The 16,195-nt window shown below is 57.5% G+C and overlaps 1 protein-coding gene across 20 annotated transcripts in view; it reads right to left on the reverse strand.

Annotated features, from left to right (window-relative positions):
* FBN3 (fibrillin 3) overlaps window positions 1–15,810 on the reverse strand; it is an 84,387-nt gene extending 68,577 nt beyond the window's left edge. For 14 of the 20 annotated variants that reach the window (XM_016934906.4, XM_054674140.2, XM_016934912.4 and 11 more), the window contains exons 1-13: window positions 15,568–15,652; window positions 13,449–13,632; window positions 13,239–13,321; window positions 12,230–12,328; window positions 11,946–12,041; window positions 10,974–11,069; window positions 8,021–8,218; window positions 7,798–7,923; window positions 3,910–4,062; window positions 3,640–3,822; window positions 1,943–2,086; window positions 1,745–1,864; window positions 1,519–1,644 (exon numbers count right to left, since the gene is read on the reverse strand). In XM_016934906.4, the coding sequence (XP_016790395.3) occupies window positions 1,519–1,644; window positions 1,745–1,864; window positions 1,943–2,086; window positions 3,640–3,822; window positions 3,910–4,062; window positions 7,798–7,923; window positions 8,021–8,218; window positions 10,974–11,069; window positions 11,946–12,041; window positions 12,230–12,328; window positions 13,239–13,321; window positions 13,449–13,615 (1,591 nt within the window). In that variant the 5' untranslated portion in view covers window positions 13,616–13,632; window positions 15,568–15,652. Of the gene's footprint in view, window positions 1–1,518; window positions 1,645–1,744; window positions 1,865–1,942; window positions 2,087–3,639; window positions 3,823–3,909; window positions 4,063–7,505; window positions 7,664–7,797; window positions 7,924–8,020; window positions 8,219–10,973; window positions 11,070–11,945; window positions 12,042–12,229; window positions 12,329–13,238; window positions 13,322–13,448; window positions 13,633–15,124; window positions 15,203–15,567 lie in introns of those variants that run through there. The other 6 variants (XM_054674142.2, XM_016934913.4, XM_016934901.4 and 3 more) reach the window with 6 other exon arrangements.
* Between the last annotated feature and the right edge of the window lie 385 nt (window positions 15,811–16,195).

Below are 16,195 nucleotides of genomic sequence, written 5' to 3' on the forward strand. Positions count from 1 at the left end.
CTCAAGTGGCTGAGGCGGGGACATTGCTTGAGCCCCCCAGGACCCCTCCCTGGGGTGTGGGAGGCAAAGAAGCTGTGGTTGTCTGTGGCTGTGTTTGCTTGCATATTAGTCTGTCTGCTGGGATACGAGTTAAAGTCCAGCCTAGGCAACACAGTGAGACCCAATCACAAAAAAATAAATACATGGCCGGGCGCAATGGCTCACGCCTGTAATCCCAGCACTTTGGGAGGCCAAGGCGGGCAGATCACCTGAGGTCAGGAGTTCGAGACCAGCCTGGCCAACATGGTGAAACCCCATCTCTACTAAAAATACAAACGTTAGCCGGGCACAGTGGCGCACACCTGTAATCCCAGCTACTCAGGAGGCTGAGGCAGGAGAATCACTTGAACCCGGGCAGCAGAGGTTGCAGTGAGCCAAGATGGCACCACTGCACTCCAGCCTGGGAGATAGAGAGAGACTCAAAATGAATAAATGAATAAATATATAAATAAATATAAATATATATATTTTACATATATATATATATATTTTTTTGAAACAAGGTCTAGGTCTGTCACCTAGGCTAGAGTGCAGTGATGCAATCACAGCTCACTGCAGCCCCGAACTCCTGGGCTCAAGTGATCCTCCTGCCTCAACCTCCTGACTAGCTGGGACTACAGGCACCTGCCACCATGCCAGGCTAATTTTTGGGTTTTCTGTAGAGACAGGGTCTTGCTATGTTGCTCAGGCTGATCTTGAACTCCTGGCCTCAAGCGATCCTCCTGCCTTCCAAAGTACTGGGATTACAGTTGTGAGCCACCAAGCTTGGCATAAAAAAATTTTTTTTTTTTTTTTTTTGAGACTGAGTCTCTCTCTGTCACCCACACTGGAGTGCAGTGGTGTGATCTTGGCTCATTGCAGCCTCCATCTCCTGGGTTCAGGCAATTCTCCTGCCTCAGCCTCCCGAGTAGCTGGGATTACAGGTGTCTGCCACCACGCCCAGCTAATTTTTTTGTATTTAGTAGAGATGGGGTTTCACCGTGTTGGTCAGGCTGGTCTCGAACTCCTGACCTCAGGCGATCCACCCACCTCGGCCTCCCAAAGTGCTGGGATTACAGGCGTGATCCACTACACTCGGACTTCTTTTTTTTTAGGAGATGGAGTCTCGCTCTATCAGCCAGGCTGGAGTGCAGGGGCACGATCACAGCTCACTGCAGCCTCAACCTTTTCAGCTCAAGAGATTCTCCTGCCTCAGCCCTGCAAAGTGCTGGGATTACAGGCATAAGGCACCAAGACTGGCTCCAAAAGGTCCTTTTTTGTGATTCACGGAATAAATTCAGGAAGGAGGAAACGAAGGGGAGAGTCAGGGTGGTCAGGGGATAAGAAGGGCCTAAGGTGGGCTGCTGGGTTCAGAGGTGAGCAGAGGAGACATCGTAGGGAGGGAGGTGGGTTTTGGGGCAGAGTGAAGATTTGAGGTGGCTGTAAAAGGCAGCTAGTGGGGCCCGGAAGCCCCTGCCCACCCGCCCACCCCCAACTCACCCACACAGTTCTTGCCATCAGGGCTGAGCTCGAAGCCTGCATTGCAGACACACTGGAAGCTGCCCTCTGTGTTGACACAGCGGCCCAGGTGACAAAGGCCACCACTGACAATGCACTCGTCCACATCTGCGGGGAAGGCAGGCGGGCAGTCAAGAGGTGCTCCCCACCCTCCAAGCCTGGGCCAGACCCCCCAACATCACCCCCACTCTCGGATGGACAGCCGTACCCACGCATGCCTGCCTGGTGGGCGTGGCCTGGAAGCCCGGGTAGCACCGGCAGTGGTAGGTGCCGGGGATGTTGACGCAGTCACCGTGGTGGCAGGGGCTGCTGGTGCATTCGTCTACATCTGAGGGGAGAGGACCCTGAGCCCTAGCACGAGCAGGGCAGTGAGAACCGCCCCCCCTTCCACCTGGCCGCAGCTCACCAATGCACTCGCCGCGCACGTCCTGGGTGTAGCCCACGTTACACTCGCAGCGGTAGCTGGAAGGCGTGGGCAGGCAGCGGCCATTCAGACACAGGTTGGTGAAGTGTCGGCAGATGTCAATGGTCTGGTTCAGGGTAGCAGTGCCTACGGGTGGGGCCGGCAGAGGCATCTGAGCAGTGGCTGGCCCCGCCCCAGTCTGGAGCCTGGGCTTCACCTTTCTAGGCCCAGATACCCCCTCTAAGGCTGGGACCCTGCCCTGGCTCAGATCCTGCCCTCTTTCTCATGGAGAGTCCTGCCTTAGATTCAGAACTCCAACCTGGGACCTAGATCCCTCCAACCTGGGACCTAGATCCCTCCAACCTGGGGCCTGGATCCCTCCAACCTGGGCCTGGATCCCTCCAACCTGGGGTCTAGATACCTCCAACCTGGGGCCTGGATCCCTCCAACCTGGGACCTGGATCCCTCCAACCTGGGCCTGGATCCCTCCAACCTGGGGCCTGGATCCCTCCAACCTGGGCCTGGATCCCTCCAACCTGGGGTCTAGATACCTCCAACCTGGGGCCTGGATCCCTCCAACCTGGGGCCTGGATCCCTCCAACCTGAAGCCTAGATCCCTCCAAACTGGCGCCTCGATCCCTTCAACCTGGGACCTGGATCCCTCCAACCTGGGGCCTAGATCTCTCCAACCTGGTGCCTAGATCCCTCCAACCTGGAACCCAGATTCCTCCAACCTGGTGCCTAGATCCCTCCAACCTGGAACCCAGATTCCTCCAACCTGGGGTCTAGATCCCTCCAACCTGGGGCCTAGATCTCTCCAACCTGGGGCTTAGATCCCACCAACCTGAAGCCTAGCTCCCTCCAACCTGGGACCTGGATCCCTCCAACCTGAAGCCTAGCTCCCTCCAACCTGGGACCTGGATCCCTCCAACCTGGGGCCTTAGATCCCTCCAACCTGGAGCCTAGATCCCTCCAACCTGGGGCCTAGATCTCTCCAAAATGGAGCCTTAGATCCCTTCAATCTGGAGCCTAGATCCCTCTAACCTGGTCCCAGAGATACCCAGACTCCCACTCTGGGCCCAAATCCTCATTATGGGGCAAGAACCCATCCCAGGCCTAAATCCTACATGACAGACCCCCACACCAGGCCCAAACTCCCCACCCAAAGCCCAAACTCTGACTTATTTATTTATTTATTTATTTTTAGAGACAGGGTCTCACTCTGTCACCCAGGTTGGAGGGCAGTGACACAATCACAGCTCACTGCAGCTTCCAACTCCTGGGCTCCAGCAATCCTCCTGCCTCATCCTCCTGAGTGGCAGGGACTACTGGTGCGCATCACCACACCTAGCTAATTTTCAATTTGCTGTAGAGACAGGGTCTTGCTATGTCACCCAGGCTGGTCTTGAACTCCTGGCCTCAAGCGATGCTTCCACCTCGGCCTCCCAAAGTACTGGGATTATAGGCATGAGTCGCTGTGTTCAGCCCAAACCCTAACTCTGAGGACCAGATTCTCCAGTTACCTCCATCCTCATCCACTACTAGCACTGTCATCCCTACTAGCCAGGCCAGCAGTTCCCCCTCCAAAGCCCTAACCCTCTCTCTGAGGCCTGGACACCCTCCCCTGTTCAGAGCTCTCTCCCCAGATCCAGGACCATCCTTCAAGTCTTGGAATGTTCCTCCCAAGCCCCAGGCCTCACCAATATTAGAGTTGCCAGGGCCCAGGCTGGGGATCCCACGCGCATCAGAGCCATGGGGGTTGAGTCGTGCTGGCCCAAGAGGGGGACCCATGCCATTGGATCCGAAGCCCAGGAGGCCAGGGAAGAGGCCAGGGTGGCCGGGTAGCAGCGGCAGCCGCTGGGCGCACAGTTGCTGGAATTCATCTGCAAGGAAGCAGGGTTGAGGCCAGGCCCTTGGCCCTCCCCGTCCCCTCCTCCCCCACAGCCCTGCAGGCTGCAGCTCTTACTCACTGGAGCCCCGAGGAGGACACAGCTCAGGGATCGGGCCAGCCGCCCAGCACCTGCCCCTGTCACAGCAGCACTGCCTGCGAGTGTAGTGGCTGGCGAGGTCTCCAGCACAGCGGCCCCCGAAGAGCACTGAGAAGCAGGTGCCGGCCCGGTAGTCTGCAAAAGATCAGAGGGTGAGCCCATGAGCACAGGACATCAGTGACCAGACCTGGATCCAAATTCCAGCTGTAGCAGCACTGCCTGTAGGACGCGTCTGTTTGCCGCTCTGTGCCTCAGTTTCCTCTCCATAAAATGGGGATGCTTGGAGCATCCACCTCACCCGGGAAAAGTATTACCTGGATGAAAAGTCTGACATAGTCCAGATGCAGTAGCTCACACCTGTAATCCCAGCACTTTGGGAGGCTGGGGCGGGAGGATCTCTTAAGGTCAGGAGTGCAAGACCAGCCTGACCAACATGGCGAAACTTCATGTCTACTAAAAATACAAAAATTAGCCAAGGGTGGTGGCAGGCACTTGTAATCACAGCTACTTGGGAGGCTGAGGCAGGAGAATCACTAATTGCTTGAACCCAGGAGACAAAGATTGCAGTGAGCTGAGATCATGCCACTGCACTCCGGCCTGGGCAACAGAGCGAGACTCCGTTTCAAAAAAAATAAAGGGCCGGGTGCAGTGGCTCACGCCTGTAATCTCAGCACTTTGGGAGGCTGAGGTGGGTAGATCACGAGGTCAGGAGTTCAAGAAGAGCCTGGCCAACATGATGAAACCGAGTCTCTACTAAAAATACAAAAATTAGCTGGGTGCGGTGGCGCACACCTGTAATCCCAGCTACTTGGGAGGCTGAGGCAGGAGAATCACTTCAACCTGGGAGGCAGAGGTTGTAGTGAGCCAAGATTGTGCCACTGCACTCCAGCCTGGGCCACAGACCAAGATTCCGCCTCAAAAATAAATAAATACAAAAGTTTGACATGTGGCCAATGCTCGCTCAGTGCCATCTCTTGTTACCAAGATTCCAAGTTATCGCACAGAGGTAGTGAGCTCCCCGTCGCTGCAGGCATCCAACCACACTGAGGAAGACCCATTGGCGGGGAAGGACTACCCCGGTGGGATACCAGGCAGGGACACTGAGATCTGCAGCTGTGTGTCTTTGCTTGCTGGCTTCAGGCATTATGCAGAAGCCTACGAGACTGTGAATTTCAGAGAGGGGCCCCAAGGAGTCGAGGGGTGGATTGACGGCTACAGCCCCCGGGGTGACTGAGGCAGACAGGCTCCCCAGGTATGAGAACCACCAACACTCTTCCACTTCCCACTGCGCCCTCAAGGTCAATGGCTTTATGCAGCGATCAGATTTCTCAGGCTCTGGCTTAAAGAGCATATTTTTAGGCTTAAAAATGCACAAACCTTGGCTGGTGGCCCACAGTTTAAAAAACTCCTCCCAGCAGCTGGGAGGGCCACTGAGAGCCACCCCTGACCTGCCCCAAGCTGGGAAAACATGCAAATGTTTCTAACTCCCTGGTCCCCGCCCCTTGCACCTGGGGGCCCCCCAGGTACGTGCGTGGGAGTCAGGGTTTTTCATTCTCAGCCTTATCATAGCCCCTCAAAGGGGACTGGGCCTGCCCAGACGAGGAGAGATCAACAGACTCCTCCAAAGTCACACAGCTGCAAAAACAAGAGGAGGATGGGAAACTCGATTTCCCAATCTCAGGGGACCCAACAGGCAACAGTCCCTCAAGCAAGAGAGACAGAATATAAGAATTTTAACAAAAATGCTCAGCCACAGTGGCTCATGCCTGTAATCCCAGCACTTTGGGAGGCTGAGGTGGGTGGATCACCTGAGGTCAAGAGTTTGAGACCAGCCTGGCCAACACAGTGAAACCCCGTCTCTACTAAAAATGCAAAAATTAGCCGGGCATGGTGGTGGGTGCCTGTAATCCCAGCTACTGGGGAGGCTGAGGCAGGAGAATCACTTGAACCCCGGAGGCGGAGGTTGCAGTGAGCCGAGATTGTGCCATTGCACTCCAGCCTGGGGGGCAGAGTAAGACTGTGTTAAAAGAATTTTAACAAAAATGATCCTGTCATTGCTGTAAGTACATACTGTGAGCTAAGTGGCCACAGCCCCAACATTACCTGGTGTCCATGAATGTGTATTAAGTATCCTGTAGGTACCAGCCCTCTGCAAATTACTCCCCAAATGATATCTTACTCAATCTTCATTGAGCTAGGTACTGCTATTATCTACCATTTTACAGATGGGGAAACTGAGGCACAGAGCGGTTAAGTCACTTGCCCAAGGCCACAGGGTCTGTGAGCAGCTCTGGGTGGGAGCCCCGGACTGATCCCAAAGCCTATGTTCAGAGGCTGGTTTGTCCAATCCAAGGACTGGTCTTTAGCAGCTGAGAGAGGACCCCCCCGCTGCAGTCCAGGGGATGTATCCACAGCTACCCCCAATGCCAGCTGTGATGGCCCCCAGTGGTGGAGACCTAGAAAGTCTGGAGTTGGCCAGCTGGGAGCGTTGGCTCACGCCTGTAATCCCAGCACTTTGGGAGGCCGAGGCAGGCGGATCACCTGAGGTCGGGAGTTCGAGACCAGCCTGACCAATATAGAGAAACCCCGTCTCTACTAAAAATACAAAATTAGCCAGGCGGGGTGGCACATGCCTGTAATCCCAGCTACTCGGGAGGCTGAGGCGGGAGAATCGCTTGAACCCGGAAGGCAGAGGTTGCGGTGAGCCGAGATCGTACCATTGCACTCCAACCTGGGCAACAAGAGCGAAACTCCATTTCAAAAAAATAAATAAATAAATAAAGTCTGGAGTTGGCCACAGCATGCTGGCTGAACTCCAAACACAATATTCTCAGCTCTGCCTGGTAGTGGCCTAACCTGAGGGGACCAGGGTGACACTGGAAAACCTCCAAGCCCCCTCCTGTCTCCCGAAACCAGGACACTGCCCATCCTCCGCCACCAGCATTCATGTTCCTGGCCAGCCCTGTTGGCCACAGGCAACTTCCAGGGCCTGACATTCAGCTCATCAAGACAGCAAAAGGAGGGAGAGGCCTAAGCGCAGTGGGGTGTTGGGGGGTTCCCACTTGGCCAGACCAAGTGTCTGGGGGTTGCTGAACCATGGGCCTCCAGGGGGAGCCACAGCCCAAGGGACCGCCACCCGGGCAGGAGGTCTGGGGAGTTGAGTGTGTTCTGGACTTGTTGACTGGACTCAAGCAAACCTCCTTTCTGGGCCTCAGTTTCCCCATCTCAAAAATGAAGGTGGGGCCGGGCGAGGTGGCTCACGCCTGTAGTCCCAGCACTTTGGGAGGCCGAGGAGGGTGGATCACTTGAGGCCAGGAGTTCAAGACCAGCCTGGCCAACATGGAGAAACCCCATCTCTACTAAAAATACAAAAATTAGCTAGGCGTGGTGGCATGCGCCTGTACTCCCAGCTACTTGGGAGGCTGAGGCAGGAGGATCTCTTGAACTGGGAGGCGGAGGTTGCAGTGAGCTGAGATCACACCACTGCACTCCAGCCTGGGTGACAGAGTAAGACTCTGTCTCAAAAAAAAAAAAAAAAAGAGAGAGACAGACAGCTGAACAAGGGGTCTCTCTCCTACCCACTCTCTCCCGCTCCAGCCCCTCGGTTCACTCAGGCAGTGGGTGCCATCCAGGCTGCTGGCAAAACCTTGGGAACAGGTGCACACGTAGCTCCCGACAGTGTTGGTGCAGTCACCCCCAGAACAGAGGCCGGACAGGCTGAGACACTCATTCACATCTACATAAACAGAGACAAGGTCAGAACTGGGCACCTCACCAGCCTGACCCCTCTGCCTTCCTGCAGGGGAGCCTGAGCCCCCCAGGTCATGAGTCACAGAGGAGGTCTCAGGTTGTCCCCCTCCAGTCACCCACCTTCACATGCAGTGCTGCTGTCACTGAGCCGGTGTCCAACTGGACAGCGGCAATGGAAGGAGCCCACCATGTTGACGCAGCTGCCTCCCTGGCACAGGCCTGGCACAGCCTGGCACTCATCCACATCTGCAAGGACAAAGCCCGGCAAGGGAGTGAGAGGCCCATCGGAGGGAAGACCCAAGGCAGCTAAGGCCTCCCACTCAGCCCTGACCCCACTATTCACCTTGGCAGGCCCCCGTGTGGATATTGGGGATGAAGCCGCGGCGGCAGGGGTGTGGCTGTGCAGGGCAAAGTTCACATGGAAGGCCCCAGGCACGGCCCACAGTGGCACAGCAAAGTGCCTTGGTGCACACGAGGCCCGTCAGCTGATGCTGGCACCCCTCGGGGCCTACTTGGCCAAAGCAGGGTCCCGTCCGGTAATCTGCAGGGCAGACAGATGTGGGTACCTGGCTGAGGGCTGCCCCTGTCTAGAGATCTCTGTGTCTCTAACACCTTCTCAGCGGCCCCTGCACCCACAGACCAGGCTTTACTTATGCTGCTCCCTTACTAAATAGAATATCTTTCCTCCCCTTTCCCTACCTAACGAACTCCTATTCACCCTTCAAAACCCTTTTTTTCAAAGCATTTCCTGACCAACTTCCAAGAGACCAGCACCTCCAAGCCAATAAAGCTCAGGGCCTGTGTGAACACCCTGTCTGAACTGATGGGACTCCTTCCCCAGGCCTATCCTCCCTTCAGGCCTGGGCAGGGACCCACGGATGCCCAGCTAAAAAGCATGTCTAGTCCTTGAGCACACGCCTGGCCCTGCCATATCACCCAGATTTGGGGAAGGATCTGTTATCTGCCTAAATTCTCTGGACCCCCAACATCACATCCCCAATCCCCATCAGGCCCAGCCCAAGGTGACCGCATTGGTTCCCCCAACCCCAGTACATGAGCCCAGATGTGACTTCTTGGCTCTCTTCTCCCAGATGTTTCCAATAAAGGAGTTAGCTCTCAAACAAGGGCAGCCCCTCCCAAGAGAAGAAGCCAAACTCACCCCCAACTCAGGCCCCGTAAGGAGGAGGGGCTTCACAGAGACCTCCACCCCCCGGCTGTCCTGATGCCCCAAGCCAAAACGTAATTCCTGGCAGCTCCCCCACTCCCCCTCCCCCTCACTCTTCTGCCACCCAGAGCTTGGCCCGCCTCCAACAGCCCATGTTCCAATTCTGCAGTTTCCAGAAGCCCACCCTCAAACCCAGGTCACTTCCCCAGCCCCTCCAGCTTCTAGTCCCCGGGTCCTGCCCATCCTCACCTTCCTGGGCTGAAACACAACATCAGGCACTCAGATGCCTACTGCATCTGAAAATCTCACAAGCCTGGATGTCCCTGACGCCACCCACTCCGGTTCCCTTTCTCTTTCTCAGCCTCCTGTGGGCTCTGTTTTTTCTGTCCGGGCTTAAATGCCCAGGTGGCTGTCTCTGCTGGCCCTTCCTTCTCTCACGGGGATCCTCAGCTGCACCCTGGGCTTCAGTCCCCATGGATGGAGCAGCCCACGCCACCGTCTCAGCCCCAGGCCTGAGTGTCCAGCTGCTTCCCGGACAACTTGCAAGTCCCTCGGTCAACACTGAGCTCAGAGTCCTCCTCCTCCCTGCCAGGGTGCAGCACTACCTTCCCTCCAGTTTTCACCAGGCCGTGGGTTCATCCTGACTCCCTCCTTCTTCTCTCCCCGTCCCTGCCACACCTCACTGCTCACAAGAAAGACATCACTGTGTCCGTTCTCCTTTTTTCTTTTCTTTTCTTTTTTTTTTTTTTTTTTTTTTTTTTTTGAGACAGGGTCTCGCTCTGTCTTCCAGGCTGGAGTACAGTGGTGTGATCTTGGCTCACTGCCTCCCAGGTTCAAAAAATTCTCATGCCTCAGCCTTCCAAGTAGCTGGGACTACAGGCACGCACTACCACACCCGGTTACATTTTTGTGTGTATTTTTAGTAGAGATGGCTTTTGCCATGTTGGCCATGGCTGGTCTCAAACTCCTGGCCTTGAGTGATCTGCCCGCCTCGGCCTCCCAAAATGCTAGAATTGCAGGCATGAGCCACAGTGCCTGGCCTCTTTTCTTTCTTTCTTTCTTTTTTTCTTTTTCTTTTTTTTTTTTTTAAGAGAGATAGGGTCTGGTTCTGTCACCCAGGCTGGAATGCAGTGGCACCACCACGGCTCACTGCAGCCTCGAACTCCTGGGCTCATGCAATCCTCCCACTTCAGCCTGAGACTACAGATATGCACCACCATGCCAGGCTAATTTTTTACTTTTTTTAGAGAGGGGGGGTCTCACTATGCTACCCAGGCTGATCTCAAACTCCTGGTACATCCACCCTCTTAATTTTGGTAACATCCTCTCAGCAGGTGACCCCACCTATCTTAGCCGTCTTAAAAATGGGATCATTTTTAAGAGTTAGGGTGACCGGGTGTGGTGGCTCATTTTGGGAGGCTGAGACAGGCAGATCACTTGAGGCCAGGAGTTCGAGGCCAGCCTGGCCAACATGGCAAAACCTCATCTCTACTAAAATTACAAAAATTAGCTGAGCATGGGGATGCCTGTAATCCCAGCTACTCGGGAGGCTGAAGCGGGAGAATTGGTTGAACCTGGGAGGCAGAGGTTGCAGTGAGCCGAGATCATACCACTGCACTCTAGCCCGAAAGAGCAAAACTTTGTCTCAAAATAAAAAAAAAAAAAAGAGAGAATTAGGGTGCAATAAAGAGGGGGTTTGCCCATCTCATGAAGTCCAATCCACCCTACCAGATCCAGCTGAGGGGTCCCCTCCTCCAGGAAGCCCTCCCTGACTCCCTTCTGTGGAGCAGATGGTTTCTCTGTCCTTCACATGCTCCAGGGCTGCCCCAACCCTTGTCTTAGCCTTGACACTCCCAGATAAGAATCTTCTGCTTGCAGTTTCTCCTCCCTGCCCCTCAGACTGGCACATCCTCTGTCTTTCCTACCAGACTCCAACACAGGTGCTCGCTCAGAGCCAGTGAATAGCAGATGTTTTGGAGAACAGATGAGCAAATGAAAGAAATATCCTCAGACTGCCCCAGCTGCGGGAAGGAGGCCAGCTGGGTCCTTTCAAGGCTCTCAGGGACTTCCAGGAAACCCCCTTTCCTCCATCGAGTCCCCTGTCTACCTCCCACCCGCGCGTGCTTGGTACCTCTCTCACACTGAGGTCCCATGAAGCCGTACACACAGGCGCAGCGGTTGGGCCCAATGCAGCGACCCCCATTGTGGCAGCCGCGGTCACAGATGGCTGTGGAGGAGAGAGGGTGACGGCTGGAGGTCCCCCAGCAGCAGAGAGAGCTGGGGTTCACAGCAAGCCCGTCTTCACCCAGGAATCCCCAGGATCTGGCCCAGGTTGAATAAGACTGAGGCCGGGCTCAGTGGCTCGCGCCTGTAATCCGAGCACTTTGGGAGGCCAAGGCAGGTGTATCACCTGAGGTCAGGGGTTCGAGACCAGCCTGTCCAATATGGTGAAACCCCATCTTTACTAAAAATACAAAAATTAGCCAGGCATGGTGGGCGGCTCTTGTAATCCCAGCTACTCGGGAGGCTGACACAGGAGAATTGCTCAAACCTGGGAGGCGGAGGTTGCAGTGAGCTGAGATGGTGCCACTGCATTCCAGCCTGGGCAACAGAGCAAAACTCCATCTCAAAAAAAAAAAAAAAAAAAAAAAAAAAGGCCGGGCACGGTAGCTCACGCCTGTAATCCCAGCACTTTGGGAGGCTGAGGCGGGCGGATCATGAGGTCAGGAGATCAAGACCATCCTGGCTAACACAGTGAAACCCCATCTCTACTAAAAATACAAAAAATTAGCCAGGCAAGGTGGCAGGCACCTGTAGTCCCAGCTACTCGGGAGGCTGAGGCAGGAGAACGGTGTGAACCTGGGAGGCGGAGCTTGCAGTAAGCCGAGATCTTGCCACTGCACTCCAGCCTGGGCGACACAGCGAGACTCTGTCTCAAAAAAAAAAAAAAAAAAAAAAAGAGAGACTGTGACAATAAACGTCCCCTGCAATCTCCAGTCCAGGAAGAAGGAACCCTGGGCAGTGGGCAGGTGGCAGCAGAGACTAATACTCTGGGATCACAGTCCCAGGTGTGCAAGGAGGGGAGTCCCATGGGGATACTCACGCTGCCCACACACGGTGCCTGTGTAGCCCTTCTGACACAGACAGGACGCCCCCCGGCAGGTGCCCCCATTCATACAGCTCACACTGCACCCTGACCCTGGGGACAGGAAGGCAGGACACATAGTAATGTGGAGATGGGCCCCGAGATGCCCTCCTAGGAAGGCTGCAGGACTAGGCATGCTCAGCCCCACTCCTGTCCTTCAACAAAAGCAGCCCAGGCTCCTCGTGGCAACCAGAACCCTGTGACCTTCTTCTCCCTCCCGCAAGAGGCCACTTCCCGCTCACCTCGGCTCACCCCGCAGCTGGGAGCCAGCGTCCCATCCGCACAGGTGCACAGGTTGGGCTGGGAGCAGAAGCCTTCACCGCAGGCGCGCCTACAGATGGCTGGATGAGTGCAGCGGGTGGCAGTCAAGACCAGGACCGAGCCTGGGCCGTCCCTGCTCCATCGGTGTCCGGGCTGGCCAGAACACCTCGGTGGACGGTGCTGGTCATCTGCATCCCCGGCTCTGCTCATAGCACACCCCACCCGTGTTTTCATGGGATGTCCCCCCCCTTCTCGGGCTGGGCTGGGCAGGGGGTGTGACCCAGGCTGTGGGTTGGGGACCCTGCTAGAGCCATTGGGAGAGAACGCTCTTTGGGCCAGAGCTGCTGAGCTGTGAGGACAGAGCTGGAGGTGCTGGGGTCCTGGATACTGAGGTTGGGTGTCTCCTGGGAAGTGGAGTCAGATTCCAGAGACAGAAACAGAAAGAGAGGGTGAGGCCAGAGAGAGACAGACAGAGAGAGACTCAGAGAGACAGAGAGAGACTCAGAGAGAAAGAGAGAGAGAGAATCAGTTAGATAGAGAGACAGTAACCAACAGAGAGAGGCCAGGTGCAGTGGCTCACACCTGGAATCCTAGCACTTTGGGAGGCTGAGGGGAGGCTGAGATGGGAAAATCACTTGAGGCCAGAGTTTGAGACCAGCCTGAGCAACACAGAGACCCCCATCTCTAAAAATAATAATAATAAAGAAAAGAAACCAACAGAGAGAGACACGAGCAGAGATGAATAGAGAGAGGCAGAGACAAAGCAAGGGAACCAGAGAGACAGACAGACACAAGGAGGTTGTAGGGCAAAGGAAATGAACACGGCAGGTTGGCCTGGAACCCTGAGGACAGACGCAGATGCAAGGGCCATTCCTGTGATTCAGCCAGAGGTCCCTGGCTAAGTCCCTGTGTAAACAGAGCTGAACCTGCAGGCAGGTAAGAGTGTCCCTGGCCTGTGCCCCCCCACCTCCAGACGGCAGTAGCACTCACGCACGACACACTGGCTCCTGCCAGGGAATGTCCTCCAGCCTGGACAGCAGTAGGCATGGAACCGGGAGCCGCACACGTTCGGCCTTCGGGGACAGCGAGATGGGTCTGGTGAGCCCCTGCCCGTGTGGACATCCCCCCGGGTATTCCGCTGGCCCCAGGATGGCCCAATCCACACCGAAGGGGTCTCCCAGCATCCCAGGTACCACGCACCCCTGCAAGATGCCTGGGCTGCCCCGCCTCCACACACGTCCAGGACCTGCAGCCTGCAAGGCCCCGTCCCAGCGGCCTTGGCCACCTGCCATGCACAACAGGGCCGACCAGGCCAGCAGGAGCCGGGCCAGGGGGCCCCTTGCCAAATACAGACCCTCCAGAGTCATGGCGTGTCCCCTGGAGGCTGCAGAGAGGAAGCAGAGTCAGCCCTAGAAGAGCCCCCCACCCTGGCCATGGGGGACCCAACACAACGAGGAGGGCAGGGTGGTTGCCAAATGGGGCAGCCCCGGGGCCTCTGGGAGCCCAAGGAGGCATCCAGCCCCAACCGGGAAGCGGTGAACAGTCAGAGGAGGCTTCCTGGAGGAGGTGTGATGTTAGAGAAGGGTCTTGGGGCTGAGGGTGCACAGCCCAGGCGAGACGGGAGTGGGACGTGGAAGGGAGGGGAGAGAGGGCCAGGTGGGGCCAGGTGGGGCCAGGCGTTGCAGGAGTGGGCATAGCAGTGTCATGCAGCTTTTGCTCATTCGTCAAGGACAATGAAGAGCCCTTGAAAAGCTTTGGGTGGGAGGAGCAAGGTCAGAAATGCATGTTAGGTGGTGTGGGGAAGGGCAGCAGGGTCCCGGGGGGAAACAGGGTGTCAGAAGGCTGGGGGCTGTCCAGATGGGAGAGAGAGGAGAGGAATGGGAGGCTCATGTCGTGGGAGGTGGAGGGCATTGAGGAGATTCCCGAAGTTCTAGCTGGGACGGTGGAGCCCAGAGAGCGCCCAGGGTAGGAGGAAGATGGTAAGTCGTGGGAAGCAACAACCCCACTGTCCCTCTGTGACACAGATACCCCCACTCCTGCAATGCCTGGCCCCACCTGGCCCTGTGTCCCCTCGCCTCCACATCCCACGCCGGTCTTGCCTGGGCTGTGCACCCTTAGCCGCAAGACCCTTCTCTAACATCACGCCTCCTCCAGGAAGCCCCCTCTGACTGTTCACTGCTCCCAGGTCAGGGCTGGATGCCTCCCTGGGCAGGGGGCCCAGGCAGGGGCTGGAACTTCCCAATGCAGAGAGTAACCCTGTGCCCAGCAGGGAAGGTACCGCTTCTGTGCCCATTTCACAGATGCACAAACTAAGGCCATCACACCATGAGTGAGGGGCTAAGCCGGAGCTTAAGCCCACGAAGAGAAGAAGGAGGGGGAGAAGATCAGGAACGGAACTCGCTCCTGCCCCCCTTGGCTGGGTCTTTCCTGGGCCATGAAGGACGGGAGGGAGAAGACCGGGACAGGAGACGACCGTTTGGAGGGTGGAGGCAAAATACTTGAGGGAGAGAAGCCAGACCAAGTGGCCTTCCTGTTCCATTCAGGTTCCAGGGAGGAAAGGAACCCGCCCTAGGTGGAGAATGGGCGGGGAGCCCTGCTGTGTGGTCTTGGCCACGCCCCGGTTGTCCAAAGGCCCCGGAGAAGGGAGAGACCCCTGTCAACGTTGGAGGGTTGGCTGGCTGGAGAGGGGCGCCCGCTTTTTCTTCTCAGTTGTCCGGGTCAGTCCGCACTCTGAGGCTCTGTGGACTCCAAGCAGCCTCGGGGCCTGCAAGCCCTCCTCCCCCACTCCCTCCGCCCCAGCCCCCTGCCTCGGGTCGGGTGGGGGAATTAGGTAGGGGGAGTCTCTGGCCTGATTTGCCTCGGTCCCCCCTACACACCGCTGCTTCTGCGAGCCACACCCTGGAGTTTGTGGAATGAATGAGCAGAGAAGGCGCGCCCGGCACGGGGTGTGGAGGCTGAGGGCCAAACAGCGAGGGATACCAAGCTTCGCCGACGGGGAGGGGGCGCCCCCGGAGCCCGCGGGGCGCGATCTCCACCTGGCAGGGCCCCCGGCCGCGACCACGCTTGGCTCCGCCCTCACCTGTGGGGTCAGGGGCCCCGCGCCCCGGCCGAGCCCCTCCCGCCGGGTCCCCGCGCCCCCACTCCCCACTGCGGCGGGCGCCACTAGAAGGCGGAGAGGGGAGGGGGCTGGGCCTGGGGCTGCCCGGCTGCGAACAAAGGAATCCTCTCCCCCTCCCCCTGCCGGCCCCCCCGCCCCCGCCTTCTCCACCCTTCAGCGCCCGCGATCTCGCCCCGCCGCTGTCCCCGCGCCTTCACCTACCTGCGAGGCGGCGCGCGTGGAGGCGGGCACGGCAGGCGGACGCGCGGGACTCAGCACTGCAGGGCGGGCTCCTGCGGCGCCGGGGACCCGGGGCGGGAACGCAAAGCCGAGAGGCCGACCCCGCCGCGTTCCCAGCCGAGAGCTGCCACTCGGGGGGGAGTTGGGGGCGGGAGGAGTTGGAGGAGGGCGCGTTTGCACCTCTTAGCTCCCGGGGCGGGGACGGGGGGGCTCCGATCCGGGGCGGGGAGAGAGGCTGCGGCTCGGGGGAGGGTCCGGGGCTCCGAGTGAAAAACTCCGATGGACTGGAGAGATGTGAGGGCGGGCGGGGGGCTCAGGGCTGGGGGCGCCTAGTAGGGGCTGCCGGGGCCGCGTTTTCGGATCGAGATTGAGGTGGAGGTGGGGCTCTGACTTTTGGGGGGCCTGGACGACAGCCTGGGCAGAGAAGTCCCGGGACTCACCTGGGCGGCCCTCTCAGGGCCTCCCAAGCCGCCGCCCCCCCCTCGAGCAAGGAGAATTGCGAGACTGACGTTGGAAACTCACCTGGCTCTTGGAGCCTGGATTCTTAACTAGGCTGAGATCAGGGGCCCCTAAATATGTTGACAAAACATTGGGCAAAGCTGTATTTCCC

This window comes from Pan troglodytes, chromosome 20, assembly GCF_028858775.2.
Source record: "Pan troglodytes isolate AG18354 chromosome 20, NHGRI_mPanTro3-v2.0_pri, whole genome shotgun sequence".
Taxonomy (NCBI): domain Eukaryota; kingdom Metazoa; phylum Chordata; class Mammalia; order Primates; family Hominidae; genus Pan; species Pan troglodytes.